This window comes from Thunnus albacares, chromosome 21 (genome assembly GCF_914725855.1).
Source record: "Thunnus albacares chromosome 21, fThuAlb1.1, whole genome shotgun sequence".
Lineage (NCBI taxonomy): Eukaryota > Metazoa > Chordata > Actinopteri > Scombriformes > Scombridae > Thunnus > Thunnus albacares.
In genome coordinates, this window is record NC_058126.1 from 2951379 (window position 1) to 2970018 (window position 18640).

The 18640-nt window shown below is 40.3% G+C and overlaps 1 protein-coding gene across 9 annotated transcripts in view; it reads right to left on the bottom strand.

Moving 5' to 3' along the window:
• Window positions 1-18640, bottom strand: part of unm_hu7910 (un-named hu7910) — a 57124-nt gene that overhangs the window by 30953 nt on the left and 7531 nt on the right. For 5 of the 9 annotated variants that reach the window (XM_044339200.1, XM_044339197.1, XM_044339198.1 and 2 more), the window contains 8 exons: window positions 17629-17835; window positions 13862-13906; window positions 12275-12343; window positions 7694-7744; window positions 7558-7596; window positions 7343-7390; window positions 6991-7035; window positions 915-968 (listed from right to left, as the gene is read on the bottom strand). In XM_044339200.1, the coding sequence (XP_044195135.1) occupies window positions 915-968; window positions 6991-7035; window positions 7343-7390; window positions 7558-7596; window positions 7694-7744; window positions 12275-12343; window positions 13862-13906; window positions 17629-17835 (558 nt within the window). The remainder of the gene's footprint in view (window positions 1-914; window positions 969-6990; window positions 7036-7342; window positions 7391-7557; window positions 7597-7693; window positions 7745-12274; window positions 12344-13861; window positions 13907-17628; window positions 17836-18640) is intronic. The other 4 variants (XM_044339196.1, XM_044339195.1, XM_044339199.1 and 1 more) reach the window with 4 other exon arrangements.

Sequence of the window (18640 nt, forward strand, 5' to 3'; positions counted from 1 at the left end):
CTATAAAATGTCAGAAACCTGTGAAAATGCCCATCAAAATTTCCCAGAACTCTAAGTGGTGTCTTCAGGTTGCTTGTTGTTGTCCGACCAACATAAAAAAAAATATTCAGTTTATCCAATGGTTCCCTATCTGGCAGTTTGGGCCCCGACAAGGGGTTTCTTCTTTCTTGTTCTTGTTAAATAGTGTTGTTTTACCATTACAGGCCTCTGAAAGTATTTAAATGAAACTATCTTAATGGAAGAAAATCACTCTGTGATTGAAGTGCTCATAGACATACTCTACAACTTATGACGAAGGGTCACATGGAGATATTGCTTTAAATTGACTTGACTAATCTATTAATGAACTTCAGCACCATTGTGACCTTCAGATCACAAGGTAACTCCCAGACTTGTTTGGGAACATCGAGGCAGGAAGATGCAGGTGCAATAAATGTCTGTTAGAGGACACTTTCATCCAGGACTGTATATATTTATAGTGTGAGTGACCTTTTGGGAATCAAACCTGTCAACATTAGTGCCTTGCTCTACATACTGATCTAAAGGAGACCAAAAGAAAATGGATTTTTCCCCCAGTGAAGCAGCTTAGTGTGAAACAGCAGCAGGGTGGAACCGGTATAAAACCTCAGCTCGTCCGTGTGAAGCAGCCACTCAGGCTTTGTTGGTGTAACTCGGTTTTTAGTCTCGTCTGACGCAGAGATGGGATCGGTGTTACGTTCAGCAGAGGTCAGGTGAGGCAGACACTCCCTCAGGAGGAGATTCACAGGTGGGAACGAGGTTAAACACCTGCTGGTTGGTTGTCTCAGGTATCAGGTCAGAGTCAGCTCGTTTGTCTGGGCCACAACAGACCCAGAGGACGACTATCGCTGTGTGTGTGTGTGTGTGTGTGTGTGTGTGTGTGTGTGTGTCCTCACCTGCGCTCTCTTCAGGTGAATCTCCCACATCTGGTCTCTCTGCCTGTTTCAACCCTGTTCAGTGTTTAGAGGTGCAAAAATCAGACACAAAGACGCACATACTTGTCACCTCCACCCCGTATCATAGACTTGTATAAAAGGACTGAAGCTTGTACTGGTTGTACTGGTCGTTAGGGCTGGGTATTGTGTAAGATTTTCAGATATTAAATTTACCAATATAACACCTCAAGTTTGGTTTTTGAACACTTTTGGGGAACATACATGTTTTTTTGTTTGTTTTTTAAAGGGACATATGATGCTTTTTGTTATTTTTATCCTGCTATGATGTTAAATGTGGTCAAAGTAGCTAAACTTGATGTGAATGTATATGAAAATACTCCCTACAGAATGTTTGGCATTTTTCTTGATAAATAACCATTATGATTAATCAATTATCAGAATAGTTGGTGATTAATTATTGTTGACTGACTTACAGGACATATTTAATGCCAGCTTTTAATAACTTGACACTTTTTGATACTCAACTGAGCAGAAACATTTTAATCATTTATCAGAAAGTATTGATGATTGATACTCAGCCCTGCTGCTCACTGGTAGAACTGATATATTGTAAAAATGAACTGTAGCTCTTAACAACATCAGCAAGTACATTGAGTTTGTTTAAATAAAAACAACATGAAGAAAGACATAAAAACTGAATGAAAAGGGAAAATTACAAAAACACAAAACTAATGCAGAACTGAGTCGGTTTACAGTTAAGTGTCACAGTGCCTCCATAATGACAAACAGATCATTTACACATTTATATGCATGTATTCAGCAGTGAAGAGCTCCAGAGTTACTAAATCAGCCTGATCATATTCCTGGGAAAGGAAATAAAAGCTGACGAGAGCAGAGCGCTGAGTGTTAAAGAGCAGAGGAGGAAGTTGTGGTGGAGGGAGATAGGACGGAGCGGAGGAAACGGGGATGTGAAGCTCGTTACTCATTCTCAGTCGTTTTATAACAGACTTTTTCTTTCAGTCGTCTGGTTGCTGCTGGACGACATCAAACCTCTTCTTGACTTTTACACCCAGAAGGAGGACAAACACACCTCAGTTTGAACACCAACATTTATTTATCAAAGATTTTTTTTTCTTCACATTTTGAAGGAAAAGCAACATTATTTTTGAGTTGGAACAGCAATAAACACAAGAAGCTAACCCAAGATATAAATAAACTTAAGCTTTGGGAGCTTTGGGCTGCAAGAAATGTTCATTCTTTTTTTTTACAATTACTTGATTAATTATTCTAATAATCTATAAAATGTTAGAATATTGGGGAAACGCCATCACAATTACTCAGAACCCAAAGTTTATGTCTTCAGATTTCTTGTCTCGTCCAACAAAACAAAACAAAGATATTCAGTTTACGATGAAATAAAATAGAAAATCAGCAAATCCTAAAGCTGAAACTGGGTTGATAAACTACTTAAGCAATAAAACGGTTAAGAAAATGGTTGATTACTTCTCTGTCAATTAACTAATCGAATAGTTCACACCCTACCAAAGGTTGTGAGATGATTATCTCTGTAAAAAAATTACGTTTATTTTGCTGATTTGTCCCAAATCTTTGTTTCTTCCTTGTGAAAAATTGTACTTTAACCTTTTCAATGGAGGAAAATCACTCAAACATTCGTCCTGTGATGATGGTTTGCTGCACTTAAATTTGGAACAGCAATAAAAACACTTTCAAACCTGCAGCTCAGGGCTTAAAAGGTGCATAAAAACAGAAAACAAACAAGATGTCGAGTGTTTTTTTTTAAACAGCTGCTGTGAAATAAACAGATTCTTAGTGCAAGCAGGTGTTGAAAGTAAAACATCCAACAACCACAGTGTCCAGTTTCTTCCCTGCAGCCAAAACATGTGCAGTATAATCAGTTTTTATTGAATTCAGCGTTATTCATCCCATATACGATGCACTACATGACAGACTATTAACTTACGCTCTGAGCCGACAGCAACTAAATCAACCTACATTAAAAGATAACTACTGTTACAAGCAACCAATAAGAAAAGAACATAGATGAGAGTCAGAGTGTCGGTTCAGTGGAGGACAAACATTCCTGTTTCCTACAGAACAACATCACGAAAATGAAAATGACGCACACGACTCTGCTATGACTCCATCTGAAAGACTGTTTCATAATAAAACTCTCACTTCACTTTTTCTCCAAATCCAAACTGACTGCAACCTTTGACAGAGTCATTTACAGTAAGTTCATACTGTATGATATTACACAGACAGGTGATATGAAAGAAAATACGGTTTTTATTTCTCAATCCTCCCACATTTATTTACGTCCATCCACTTTTGCTTCAGTAGACGATGGAATCCATCAGACCACATGTAGCAAAGTTACACCAGAAGGCTCAAATATTTTACAATTTGAAGGAAATTCATGTCGACACAAGCATAATAAGACGGAAACATGTGGTTGATTTTCTTTTGATTCGCCAAATTAAAACCATAAACTTTTAACTTTATGCAGATACGTCAAGCTAACATGCAAACTGAAACAGTATTTCCCTACGAGATATAAAACAGGGTGATGTGATTTAAGTAGAGAGGCAGTTTTCACACCAGTTTTTGCAGCCGGGGCACATCTTCACCTCCACAGCTCAGATTTTTTAAAGATTTTCTTTCAATATTTTAAGTGCCTCAAAAGTAAAAAAATGTTCAACTTTGAGCAGAAAAACACGGGCACTGCACCACCAGAATATCAGAATACCGAGATAAAAATTAACAACAGCTTATCTATTAATCTACCATCATTTTCTCAATCGATCGTCAAAGAATTTTGCCAAAAAAAAATGTCTGGAAATAGTGAGAAATGCTTGTCTTCATTTCCCAGAGCCTGTGATAATGTCTTCAAATGTCTCATTAAGTCCAAAACTCAAAGAAACATCAAATCCTCACATCTGAGAAGCCAAATTTGCCCTATTTTTGCTTAAGAAACCACTAAGATTATTATTCAGTTATGAAAACAGTTGATCGACTAATCGTTGCAGCTTTAAAATGATAATTAATGTCATAATGTAGCTACATTAGCTTTGCCATTTACATTAGCTGCTTTAGCATTAACCTAAGATCAGATAAAGAAGTTGTTTCTAAGCTAAACGCTGCTGCCAGAGTTTATAAAGGCAGAGCGGCGTCCTTACATAATGAAACTGGATTTTATATAGTTACAGATGTAAACTCAAATGTTTCACGTGAAGCTGGAAAAAAACATTTTCTGTGACTGAATGCAGTGAAAGTGCTGCAACTCACGATTATCTTCATGATAGATTAATCTGATAATTACTAATCTATAAAAAATGTCAATCACTGTTTTCCAAATCATCATCATCATCACCAATCATCCACAAGCCAAAAATATTCAGTTTACTGTCACAGAGGACTAAAGAAACCAGAAAATATTCACATTTGAGAAGCTGGAATCAGAGAATTTGGACTTTTTTTCTTATAAAATGACTCAAAACTATAAAATACTTGGTGGTGATTAATTTTCTGACAATCGACTAATTGTTGCAGCTCTACAGTTTGATTATTTCATACATTATTTTATGCCGTTTTAGTTTTAGCACCATTAATCAGATCACATCTTTGTGTCATCATGTTACTTCTTCCCACCCTCCGCCGCGCTCTTCTCTCTCCTGACCGCTGTCGGAGGTTTCGTCTGGGACGTGTTGGTTTTCCTCTCTAGGTGTTCTTGTCTCTTTGCGGCGTTGCGTTCCCTCTCCGCTCTCTCCCTCGCCAGCCGCTCGGCCTCCATCTTGTCCCGGACGGCTTTCTCTCTGGCGAGCCTCTGCCTCTCCAGTAGCTCCTTCTCTCTGGCCGCTTTCTCCTTTTCAGCCCTCTCGCGCTCTAACTTCTCCTTCGCCGCTCTCTCCCGTTCCATCCTCTCCTTCTCCCGGGCCGTTCGTTCTCTTTCCTTCGCCATTCGCTCTCTCTCCATCCTTTCCTTCTGTTCTCTCGCCATTCTTTCCTTTTCCATTCTTTCTCTCTCTAATCTCTCTTTTTCCTGAGCGATTCGTGCATTCTCCCTGGTGATTCTTTCTCTTTCCTTAGCGATGCGTTCCCGCTCCAGTCTTTCTTTCTCCGCTCTCTCTTTGGCGATCCTTTCTTTCTCGAGTCTTTCCCTTTCTTTGGCGGCCCGCTCCCTCTCCAGCCTTTCTTTTTCTGCTCTCTCTTTTGCGATCCGTTCTTTTTCTTGTCGCTCCTTCTCTCTGGCGATTCGCTCTCTTTCCTTAGCAACGCGTTCCCTCTCCAGTCTCTCTTTTTCCACTTTCTCCTTGGCGATCCTTTCTTTCTCAAGTCTCTCCCTCTCTAATCGTTCTTTCTCCGCTTTCTCTCTCTCCATCCTCTCCTTCTCTCTGGCTATTCTCTCTCTTTCTTTAGCAAGGCGTTCCCTCTCTATTCTCTCCTTTTCCAGTCTCTCTTTCTCCAATCGTTCCCTCTCCATCTTTTCCTTCTCCGCCTTCTCTCGCTCCAGTCGTTCTCTCTCTTCTCTGGCTGCTTTTTCTTTGGCTAGTCTCTCCATCTCTTGCTTCTCTTTCTCTGCCCTCTCTCGAGCCAACCTCTCTTTCTCGGCTTTCTCTTTGGCTTCCCTCTCCATCCTCTCCTTCTCAGCCTTCTCTCTTTCCATCCTCTCCTTCTCAGCCTTCTCTCTTTCCATCCTCTCCTTCTCAGCCTTCTCTCTTTCCATCCTCTCCTTCTCAGCCTTCTCTCTTTCCATCCTCTCCTTCTCAGCCTTCTCTCTTTCCATCCTCTCCTTCTCAGCCTTCTCTCTTTCCATCCTCTCCTTCTCTGCCTTCTCTCTTTCCATCCTTTCCTTCTCTGCCTTCTCTCTTTCCATCCTTTCCTTCTCTGCCTTCTCTCTTTCCATCCTTTCCTTCTCAGCCTTCTCCCTCTCCATCCTTTCCTTTTCCATCCTCTCCTTCTCCTCTTTCTCTCTCTCCACCCTCTCTGCCTCCCTCCTCCTCTCCTCCTCCTTCAGTTGCTCCTGAGCGGCCTCCAGCGTCTTCATCTTCAGCGCCCAGGCCGCCTCCTTCTCCTCCTCTTCCTCGGCGAGGAAGGCTCTGATCTCGGCCAGGGCGATGCGAGCGATCCTCTTGGCCTCCATCTTCTCGTGGATCATCCTCAGCTCTTGTTGCAGAGCGGAGCGCAGCTTGACTCCTCGGACAGGAGGGTCTGAGGTTTGAGTTAAAGGACGGGACTTTAACCGCGGTTTGATACCGATTCATCCACACCACAGTTGTTATTGCGGTAACACACGGCAACCAATGAAGTGTTAGAAATGCAGACCACATCATCACACTGTAGTTGCTAGTTTTTAAATACATCAAAGAACACCAGTCTCAGTTTAGTGGTACCATTAAAGCCAAATGTTACCAGCGTCTTGCAGGAAAATGGGATCTCCTGTTCATCTTGTATATATAATATGTAATGTTTTAAAGGAAAAAACATCCGTGCAATTTTGACATAATGCTTGGCTGAAAGGTCCAAAGATGCTTTAAGGATCAGTCTGGCAATTTTCTATATATTTCTTATTGTCAACAAAGCTCATGTTTGGATCCAAACCAACAATGAACTGATCTACTAACATGTATTGTGTGTGTATCAAAGCTGATATATCTTATTAAAAACATGTCAGTGAGTCACACCGCTGCACTGGGTCACATGTTCCTTCATCATGAAGAGTTTGGTCACGTTAGTTTGTTTAGAAACGGCTCCAAAAACTAATAACAGCATCATGTTTTCAGTCTCCAGAGAGTAGTTCTGTGTAAGGTGGACACTACTGAGCATATGCAGGAAACGCTGTTCTGTTTCCAGCTTCACTAGCTTGTTGTGCCGCATCCTCTTGACTTTTTAATAGTTTTCGGAGGTCGACGGCACAGAGGAATACGATATATCAGGCTTTGGATACACACACAGAAATATAAAACATTGCCAGCCAAATCCTTTCAATTTCATCAGATGAAAAAAAAACAAACAAAAAAAGGTCCATTTCAAACATGCAGACGGCAGGTTTTAATACCTCGGGTTGCGTTCTGTCTAGCAGCCGTCTCCCCTGCTGTCTCGTCTGACACAGAGGCGAACAAACAGACTGTCAGTTCAGTTTCATCTCTACAGCTCAGCTTCACCCGTCACTGCAATCACCTAACAACAGGCCTGAAGATACTATGGTAGGATTATAGAGGTGGACATCTGTGACTGGGTTGAGAAGGTTAAATGAAGTGTGTTCTGTCAGATGGGGGAGCTCATGCTGCGTATTACAAATCCCATCAACAGATAGATATGAGGTAATGTGAACAGGAAGTATCAGTTGACTAACTTGCAGCCAGTAAATCACGTACACAAACCCACAAACAGAAAGATCAGAACTCTACCTTTCGTGAGTTTCATCTCTGGAACAGGGGCCTCTAATGTCTTGTCTTCTAGGATGGTTCAAAACAAACCAATCAGTTGTAATGTTAGTTAACTCCCCAACTCTTCAGGTGAACAAGTCTTCCCCTTGTTGAACCCACAACCCTGGCGGTGTTAATGCTTTACTGTGGTCACTACGGAGCAAACAGAAGTCGTGCAGGAGCAGAGGAGACAGTACCTTTACTTCTACCTTTCTTCTTCACCTCTTTCTTGTCCTCTACAAGGTTTAGAAACAGACAGGTGTGTCAGGAGGACTATAAGAGTATGATTGATGTTATTTTTTACATACACACACATATTTTTTTGTACAGTACCTTTTCTCAGCCTGTCTCTCCTGAAAGCAGGACCTTTTAACTTCCTCTCATCTGAGCCAACAGACAGCAGAGAAAGTTAATGGAAACTACTGAATGTACATGTCAAGACACTAGAAAGTAAATAATCTGCTGCCTTGATATAATTAAATACAATCATGTGAAGAAAATACTTTAGACTGCAGTTTATATTTAAGATCAGAATAATCCAGTTTTTTTAAAAAAAAAAACATGATTCATTTCTCTCAAATATCTGCTGAGAAAACGCCCACTGAGTGATAATTTGGCAAAAAATATGTTTACTTGGAACAAGCTGAGCGTACAGATGGACAGCAGAGAGGAGGACCGTGTTGCTGGAGGAGAGGCTTGAGTTTCTGGATGTTTTAAAACTTTTTTCATCATTGACGGTATTTCTATTGAGATCCATTGTAATTGCTGTGAATCATAGATGCTGTCCTTCATGATGGAACCAAACTTTCGGGGGTGGAGGGGGAGTATGTGAGCTTTTTGTTGAAGTACGCCTACAAGCAGTGGTCTGAAGTAAAACACCTTGTCTGTTTGGACACAGAGTGTTCCAGTAAAGACAGCTGAATAACAGGTGCTGTAACTCTTGAGACCACAAGACTCCAGAATTTTTTTAAAATCCACAATCTGAAGCGATTCATGAACAATAAACTGAGCTGCAGTTTATTACAACCAACCGTTGACCTGCTGAGTTACATTCTCCAAATACCAACATAAATGTGGTCGACACATTGTGTGTAAGAATGAATACGAATGACAAACTTATTTACTGTGTCCTTAAGTTTTAACAGTGGCATAAATAAGGCCACAAAATGATCCAACACACTTAAGATAAAAGACGACCGATTATCTCATTTCTAATATATACAAATAAAGCAGAATATCATCTACTAATGTGAATATTAGAGGTTTACAGGCGGAAACGTGCAAGTATTGTTAATATACAGTGAGTCATATTATTAATACAGAACACTGGGTGAACACAGCAGAATATAAAGAGCAGTGAAGTCATTATATTGATACAGTATCATCAAATACAACTTTTTACCCTCCAGTAACACTGGATTTGATTGATTTACCAGCCAACAAGACTGTTGTAGTGAAACAGGATCTCCGAACGAAGACCTGCCAACGTGGCTGTAAGAAAGTGCAGAACTGCTTGTATTTGTTTGGTGTTTGGTGGTAAATTCCCACTCAATCTCTCAGTTCTTTCCAGTAGGAACACCGTAGACAGCCAGCACCAATTAGGACAAAATATATGAGACTGCAGGGCCATGTGAGGCCTGAGAAGAACATTAAAATAAGGTCCACAAAGTGCACAAGTGAACTTTTCATCCTCTAAATCACTTATTGGAGAATAAATGATTTTTAAATGGCAGATTTAGAAGGATCAAACAATCAAAAAAACTCAAAAAGTAGATGAATGCACAAATAAATATGAAGGCGACTAAATGTTAATTATAGACTACGTTTCTCTAGCAAGTCCCTGCAAGTCTAAAACCAACGGCTGCCTGGAAGGAAGGAAATCAATCTAAAAACAGATGGAATATTTGGGAAAACAGGATTTGTAGTTAATGAAACCACCAACGTTCATGGTTTTGATCCTGTTAGAGCTGCAACGATTAGTCGATTAATCGATTAGTCGATCATCAGAAAACAACAAGTTTACATTAGAGATGAAACAACAAATAAATTAGTCAATCAACAGAAAATTAATTGTCGACTATTTTGATAATCAATTAGTCGTTTTAGTCATTTTTCACACATATGATGGATCAATGCTTCTTAAATGTGAAGGTTTGTTTTTTTTCTCCGCTTGTTATACATGACAGTTTAATAATTAATATCTTAACACTTTAGACTGTTAAATGAAACAAGCAGATAGAAAGCACCGAAATCACCGTGGCAACTATTTTAACATGTCATATACTAAACGATTAATCGAATAATCGAGAAAATCGGCAGATTGATTGATAATGAAAATAATCGTTAGCTGCAGCCTTAGATCCTATAAAATATTTTCATGTTTTGAAAAAAAAAAAATTACACTGAAGACTTTTGTTGATATACAAAGATGCCAATAAATCTGATCGGCCAGTAAAGGCTGATATATTATTGATTTCTACAATCAAATAAACCAATAAATTAAATATATTCTGGAATCAAATCAATGGTCGTGTGGAGCTCTGAGGTTTTTTTTCTTGTTTCTTTTAAAAGGACTGTCAGGCCAGTCCGCCCAGTTTGGCCCTGCTGTGGAAACCAGACTGTCCTCTATCAGGTCCTCTGCCCCACAACATACACACTGCCTTCCTCCTCCAGCTGGACTGGGCTACGTCCCAGTCTGGTCCTCAATGGTCGGTAGTAGGACCAGGGAGCCTTGTTACTGGCTGTGGCTCTGGTTCCTGTTCTGCTATTGGTTCTGGAGGTCCAGTATGACCCCTTTGACCTCCACGTCATCAGAGTAAGCCGCTCCGCCTTCCTCCCGCACCTCAGCCGCCGCCTCCTCCTCCTCCTCCTTCCCCTCCTCCTCCTCTTCCTCGCCCCGCTCTATGGGTGAGGACACTACGTCATAGAGGAAGGTGAAGAAGCCATAGATCCAATCAGAGCCCTCCTCTGCTAAAATATTAAGAACCTCCTCAAGCGACTCGGCATTCGCACTACCGCCGCCATCTTTGGTCAAGCCTGACGAGAGAGAGAGAGGGAAGAGAAAGGGAGGGAAGGAGAAAAATAGATGGGATGGATGGAAAGGGGAGAAAAGTGGAGGAAGGTTGTGAAGGAGTACATTAAAGGAGAAGGAGGAGAAATGAAAGGAGGTGAAGGAAAGGTTAAAGAATAAGAAATGGGAAGGAAGGAAGGAAGGAAGGAAGGAAGGATGGTAGGAAGGAATGGAGAACAACCGTAACAAAAAAACAGGGCAAAAAAATAAAGGATGACGACGCGGGAAAGAGAGAGAGATAGTGAGTTAAAGAAGTCGCAGATGAACCACAGACAACAGATAAGCCTCTACTTCCTGTCTCAGTCTCGTCAGGCAATCTGTGACTTTCTGTCTGCTCGCCAAAAGAACAGAGGCGGCTATCTCTCCTCTAATTCTCTGCTGCGCTGTTCCTCAGCTTCTCCAACTTGAAAATAATTAGAAAAACACGACTGTTCATCTGTAATATCGTCTCCTAATTCTTGTTTTTCCTTCCTACTGATTGTATCAGCTGCAGACTGCAGACTGCGGTGACTTATGAGTGATTGTTTTTAAAGATATCAGTTACATCCAGTACAGATATGAGTAGAAACGCAGAATTGAACGTGAAGGCTTCAAGAAAATAATTTGCCGGCAGCATTTCTAGTGATTATTGTTTACTTTCATAGTTTGTGTCTTGATGTGTTTGTTCAGCTGGTACATTATTAGTTGAATACATCTAATCAGGAAGCAGCTATAGTGTATTAAGACTTATTATTAGGTGTATTTAGATGCTATTTATGTTTTCTCTCTGATGTTTTGTTGGTTTTTATACCTTTGTTCTATATTTTATTGATTCATTTGTATTTTTTATGGGTGAAATGACATTTTCATAAAAACACAGAAGGTTAATAGTAGTTTGTTTAGTATTAGTACCTTAATGTCACAGTTTTACATGTGACAGCAAACTGGTGGTTGTTACATATGAAAATCCAACGAGATTTCGTCCCAACGTACAGTACGAGTATGAATGGAAGTTCAGGAAATGAACATGAATTAGTCTTGAACCAGTTTAACCAGTTTGTACACGTGACTCTGTGATTAGTGTGTCTTCAAATTCATGGAGACACTTGTATATATAACAACCCCCTGATGTATGACACACTTATAATATGGTACATATAACATAAAGCAATAAGATAATTAGAGCTGCAACGATTCATCAATGAGTCGACTGACAGAAAATTAATCTGCAGCTATTTTGATCAATGAATCGTCTTTTTTTGTCATTTTATTTTTAACATAAGCTGGTTGCAGCTTCTCAAATTTGATGATCTGAAGGTTTTTCTGTGTCATACATGATAGTAGATTTAATATTTTTGGGTTTATGGACAGTTGATGTGATAAATAAAGAAATCTGAGGGCGTCACCATGAGCTGAGGTACCAGTACCAGTAGAAGTACCAGCACAGCATCATTGTGTAGTTAATTTAAGAGGGTTAAGTGAAGTGTTAACAGGCATAAATGGTAAAATGTTATTCATTGAATTACATGTATCAGACCTGAAGTAGAAGATGGTGCCCCAAAAACAACAGAGAAAGTAAAGCACTGTTAGCTTTTACTTATTATTAGCAGCACTCAAACATGCTGACTCTTCCTATGAATCTCTTCCATGTTCAGTCACACAGCTGATTCAGCAAAAACAGGCGGTAAGCGTTGTGTGGACTCATCAGCAGGGCTGGTTTTACAGCCGTCCACTGGTTGAGTAAGGCATCGAACCCGCAGAGTAAGACTGTTACTGTTTAAACTGAGGCGCTGTGACACAACTGTAAACCACATCAGTCAGGCATCACACGGACAAAACACAGAGAAGAATTGAAGCGGACTTGCCGAGCAGAACTTTAGCGTCTTCCACGTCAAAGTCTCCGTCTCCGTCTGTGTCGTAGGCCGTCAGTTTACCTGCAGCACGAAGAGGAAGGTGAGGAGGAAGATGATGAAATGAAACACATACTGCTGTTTTATAACAACACAAACAAACTCATGGAAACTGTTAAAATAATTAATGTCAAAATTAAAATGTGCATGTAAACAGGTTGAGATGAATGTTAAACCAATAAGATGTCAGATAACACAGTGACTGAGATAAATAAGCCACCATGATTATAGATTATTCTGCCGATTACTGTCAAGATTAATTGATTAATCGTTAATGAAGCGTCAAAAATGAGTGAAAAAAATGCCAAACATGACTTATCAGAGCACAAGATGATATCTTCAATTTACCGTGTTTACCAGGTCATATATCACGACAAGCGGCAAATCCTTATAGACGACTGATAGACAATCAAAATTGTTTTCTGTTCATCAACTAATTGATTAATCCAATCATTTTTTACTGTACATGACAATAACTTACTGCACATCCCTTTATTTATGCAACTGAATGTGTTTTTTTGCTTTTATTTGAACAGATTCTCACTTTTATTAGCATTCTTACACTAACCCTAACGCCCTAACCCTAATCCCCACTGACACTTTAAAAGTCCCCCCCTCCCAAAAAATACCTGAAATATGACGATATAACCAGGAACTCTGACTCACACTAAAAACATAAGCTTAACCATGCAGAGGGAATACACTCTGAAATGACAATAAAGTAAGATTTCTTGTCAAAATCAATCTGTGTATCAATCAGAGTTCAGCACAGAAACCCACACCTACGTCTTTATTTTTACTTCATTTCATCCATTACCTCATCAAGCTAACGTCACACTGTAAATTCTTAATAAAGGTCATTTGAAAGAAGTCCCGACGCTTCACTTTAGACCTTTAGAGGCAGGAAAGCAGAACTCTTATAATAATACAAGCTATTAATAAGAACATAGCTCACAGTTTATTAATAGCTAAAAAAAAACAATATGTCAAAGTGCATGAACTATGAAGGTGCTGAATTAAAACTGTGAGAGGAGGAAGGATGTGCTTCAGGAGGAGAACGATGATGTTCATCATTTGACCAATAATCACGTTCATATCATCGGCCTGCAGGAAACGTTTTGTACATCGACACAACAGAAAAGACAGAACCACTGTGCCGTTAAAACACTTGTTGTACTTTCATTATAGTTTCTGGTTGCAGCTGGCAGGCAAAGTTAGACAGGAAGCTACAAGGCTGATAGAAAGCGATCTCAATTACAAGAAAACCTACGACTCTAACTATAACACCGGTGTCAGATAGATGCAAACAACCATCTCTGCAATGATCTACTGACTGTATACTGGTTAGACAGGAAGCACTATTGTTGTTTCCACCTCTGTGGTCTATGTACATACTTCTTCGTCTCGCCTTTAACATTAACTTTGCTCTCTCGGCTCCATCTGATCCTATCTGTGCTCTTTTGGAGTATTTCAGTGATTCCCTCTGATGGAAATTATGACAATCCAGTGACATTAGCAGATGTTTAAATCTGGAGACCATACCTTGTAAAACTTCAGAAAAGTTCATACGAAACTCCTTAGCTCTGGCTGCATGCAGAGATAACAACAGGGAGAGAAACAAGAAGAAGAAGAAGAAGAAGAAGAAGAAGAAGAAGAAGAAGAAGAAGAGAGGATTCACTCTGAATTAGTACAGAACAATACAGCATTAGAGACGAGCCGCAGGGCTGCATGATGATTCACTCTGTCATTATTGTCTAAGCCTGGAAGGAGATCACGCGCTTGGTTGTGCGTGTCCCAGTGTGTGTGTGTGTGTGTGTGTGTGTGTGTGTGTGTGTGTGTGTGTCCACAGCTAATCTCACATTACTACTGGACCCATCAGCCTAATAAAAAAACCTATTTTGTAAGTATTTTGTCTTTTCAGCAGTCCATTTTATGACAGCAAAAGGCATTTCTGGCAATCGGCGAGGCTAAAAACAAGGCTGACTTCTGTTGAAGGCAACATTTTGGTCTTTGTTGTGGCTCAAAAATTGATATTGATAGAAAAGTTTGGTCTCATCTTGAACGGGAGAATCAGCAGATTAATTCCATACCCAGGATGTTATGATCCACTAAAGTTAGGCAGGATACGAGATGAATAAATCCCTGTTTTTGTTATCTTCACCATCGTCTTGCCTGTAAGGGAACCTGGAGGGACAACTGAGTGAGATTCAACTCTTCTGTGTTTGGGAGAGGAGAGAGAGGTAGGGAAGGGTTTTAATTTTACTACAAAATGTTCTGGATAAACAACAGTGTTTAAAGAGACATTTGGACTTATCTTGTTTATTGTTTCCTTATTAAGTTTATACAGTTCGGTGAACTCAGGACGCTCCGTTACCATGACACTATTCTATGTATCTTAATGAAAACTGAGATTATATTAGGGATGCACGATATTGCGATTTTTTTGCCAATATGCTGATATTTCCAACTCATTGTGGCCGATTGCCGATGCCGATACCAATATGCACATATTATTTTCCAGCTGGCTGAGGAGTTTGTGCAGCAGCAGAGTTTTCTTTGAGTTTATTAGACAGACTGGATTAATGTGCAGGATTTAATCTCTGGTCCACACTCCGGAGCAGAAGGTGGCAGTAATGCACCTAATACGCTGGTTGCCAACCGCCATTATAAACCAAAAAGAAGTTTTTCTTTCTTCAAACAGAGTGATACATCCTGTCAGCCAAAGTGTTTCCTATCTGTGCAGCCGAACATAGCAGCTCCTCGACAGACTGTTTCACGCTGACGGTCCCGGTGTTTCCTCTGCAGGCTGCACTTCACTCAGCTGCTTCTTCCCGCTTTAACCTGAATAACAAACCAGGGCTCGGTGCTCCGGTTGTATCCTCATAGAGAGCTGAGGCTAACGTTAGCTTGGAGGCTAGCGGAAGGCTAGCTGGCTGTGCTAACGCTCCGCTCTCCTCTCAGCTAACGTTAGCCTCGGATCTCCACGTGGATCCAACTGGATCACCGAGCCCTGGTTTGTTATTCAGATTAAAGTGGGAAGAAGCAGCGGGTCTGAGCTGACGGGGCGGCTGAGTGGAGTGCAGCCTGCAGAGGAAAGACCGGGACCGTCAGGGTGACACAGTCTGTCGAGGGAAGCACAGTCAGACGGCGGAGGAGAAGGCGACATATCGGCCTCTCGTAATCGGCAGAAATGGCCGATGCTGATATTTCATTTTAGAGCTTTTATCAGCCGATACCGATGACATGCCGATAATATTGTGCATCCCTAGATTATACTATACAAAAACACTTAATTAAAAACTTGGCATACATTTATATAAGACAACTTACACTATACTATATTGTACTACTACACTATACTATGCAAAAAAACTTTCCTCAATACTTTGCAGATCTCGGCTGGTTGCATCTGGCCGTTGTGGCGTCGCAGTAGGAGCTTCACCTCCAGACACACCCGGCAGAGATCTGCACTCTACTAGTTAAGATGTGAATTCCTGTTAGATTTACTGAAGACTGCAGCTGCTTCACAGTTAAAAGCTTTCCAGCTGCCAGGAATGTGATTAAAGTAAGGCTGATGGATCCGTCTGCAGTCATATGAAATATAGACGAGCTGCTTCCTTCCAATGATGTCACCTGGTGAAAGGTAGACTACATTTATATTTGTTCATTTGTACAGCAAATCAGAACAGGATATGATTAAATACTGAATTACAGGATATATATTATTATCCAGTGTTCAGAATGATCATTTGGAGGAAATGATTTGGATTTCAGCGACACAGACTGTTCATATTCAGAGTCTAACTGGGCCTCATTCATAAAACATTCACACATTCAGATATGATCTAAACTGAGGCTGCAACAAACTATCAGCAATTAATCTGTCAATTATTTTCTTAATTAATCACTTTGTCAGTATGTTTTTGGTCCAACCAACAATCTAAAATCCTGTGAAAAGCAACAGATCCTCACATCTGAGGAGCTTTAAGCTTTAAGTGTTTCAGTTTTAATCTCAAGTTATGCAAATTTGCAAGGATTTGCACACACGGGTCAGAGCTAATGATTCATGAATTTAATGTTTTTACTTACACCTTAGTTTTACTACTTTGTGTATTTTTCCACATCATGCAGCCCTGAGAGACTTCAAATACACAGAAGCAAAGAGAAGAAGCACAGAAGCAAAGTTTAACTTAACAAATTATTAACTCTGCTGTGTTTTTCCTGCCATCATAAACCCAGAATCCAGCCTGATACGACACATCTTTAACTTTATATTGACTCTTCCACAGGCAGTCATTCATAAACTGTTCACAACTTGACTTCAGTATCTCTCATCTATTGTTTCCATCTGACTGATGTGTGAGACAAACTGCCATAACGTGAGATGGAAGATATGAAGGAGACGAGATAAATGTGTCTTCTGACACGTAGTGCGGTAGAGTCACCTCTCTGTGTGTGTGTGTGTGTGTATGTGTGTGTATGTGTATGTTTGTGTGTGTGTGTTTGTCTGAGAGAAACAGGTTGTGAAAGTCCTGCATGACTGTCATAACCACATGAAGACAGAGACAAAGTTCCTGTATGAAAAAAAAAACATTTTGAAACTTTCAGCGCAGCATCTGATTGTGTGTGTGTGTGTGTGTGTGTGTGTGCGTGTGTGTGTGTGTGAGTGTGTGTGTGAGTGTGAGTTTGTGTGGGAACCAAAACTAGGCCAGCCAAATGTGACAACACACTGCTGATAGTTTTATTGCTGCAGTTTATATCCTGAAAACATGAAACTTACTAGTTCGTCACATTTAATGAATATTTGTTTGTTATATTTGATGTAATTTCATCGTATTAAATATTGAAGCTCTGTGCACAACTAATGATTGTTTTCATTGATTTGAATAATGACTGAAATCAGATTTTACCAGATTCAAAAACACTCACATTTCTCTGCTCGAGAGAGTTTTTCAAAATAGTTGCTGATTCATTTTTGACTAATTGTTGCAGCTCTGAATTTAAGCGCTTTTGACAACATTTTCTTAACAAATGTTTTACGTGACTGTTATCATTTCAGAAGCATCAGAATCTTCAATTACATTTTTTTGGTAAACATTAAAACTGTAATGATTAGTCGATTAACTGATTAGTTGAAAAACATGACGTTAACTCTCTGGAGCAGAGACATGTGACTGTTTTGAAGGCAGACTCTGTCAACATCTGATCACCTGACATTTAAGGATCAGTGTGACCTACTGATGACCTCTGATTTAATTGATCTCCTGCACATCATTCCTGCACCTTAATAACCTGACAGTCTTACTTACCGATGACGCTGTCGTAGTCCACGATGTCGAAGTAGACCACAGCCACGGAGCTCCAGACTCCCAGCAGAGCCAGGACCACGAACCAGGTAAACATGGAATATTTAGGACCTCCTCCTGCATCTCCTCCTCCTCCTCCTCCTCCTCCTCCCCCACCTCCGCCATCCGTCCTCTTTCCATTCTTGCTTTCCACAGGTGTTGTCTTCGCCTCTGCGGACGTCAATCACAGTGAAAACAGGGTCATTAATACAATAATACAGAGTGACAGACTAATGAAACCACCGTTAGGTTATTTAATCAGCAATGGAGCTTTAAGCACGGTCGCTATGGTCATTTACAGCCACCTGATATACTGGTTTAACTGTTGACTGGGATCGGGTTTGAGGTTTTCTGTTAGCATGGGCCACATCACATGGTTAGAGACACTGAGGTGAGTAATTCTGAAATCTGACTAAACACAGGAAGTGTGTCAACGCAGACATGGAGGAACTTGACACAACAGATAACAGGTGCACATATCAACACTGACAGAGTTTTTCCTTGTGGACAGTGTTTCCTTACTGAGCTGCATCTGAGAAGCTGAAACATCAAATATTTGGTATTTTTGCTTTAAAAAAAGTGCTACAAAGATATTTTAAAAAAGGTCACACAGGAACATTGGATATAGTCTTAAAGAAGTCCAGCAGAAGGCCAGAGAGGAGACAATATGGCTGCTGCTGCCGCTGCAGAGGGCGGACTGACACAGGAATAGAGTCAATATGACCCTGACAGACAGACAGAGAGTGACAACAGCTGCTCGTCCACTACTGAAGACTGAAATGGCTGCAGCTCATTACAACAGCTGTCTGCTTACAATCAAGTCTAATTAATGGCCTTAATGCTCAAGATAGAAACCAGAAATAGTCTGGTCCTTTATAGAAACCATCAGACTGCTCTGAGAGTCTCTGTGTGGTTAATGTGTTAGTGTTTCTAAAAGCAATAAAGGTTCTTTACTGTCGAACATTAGTGATGCAAC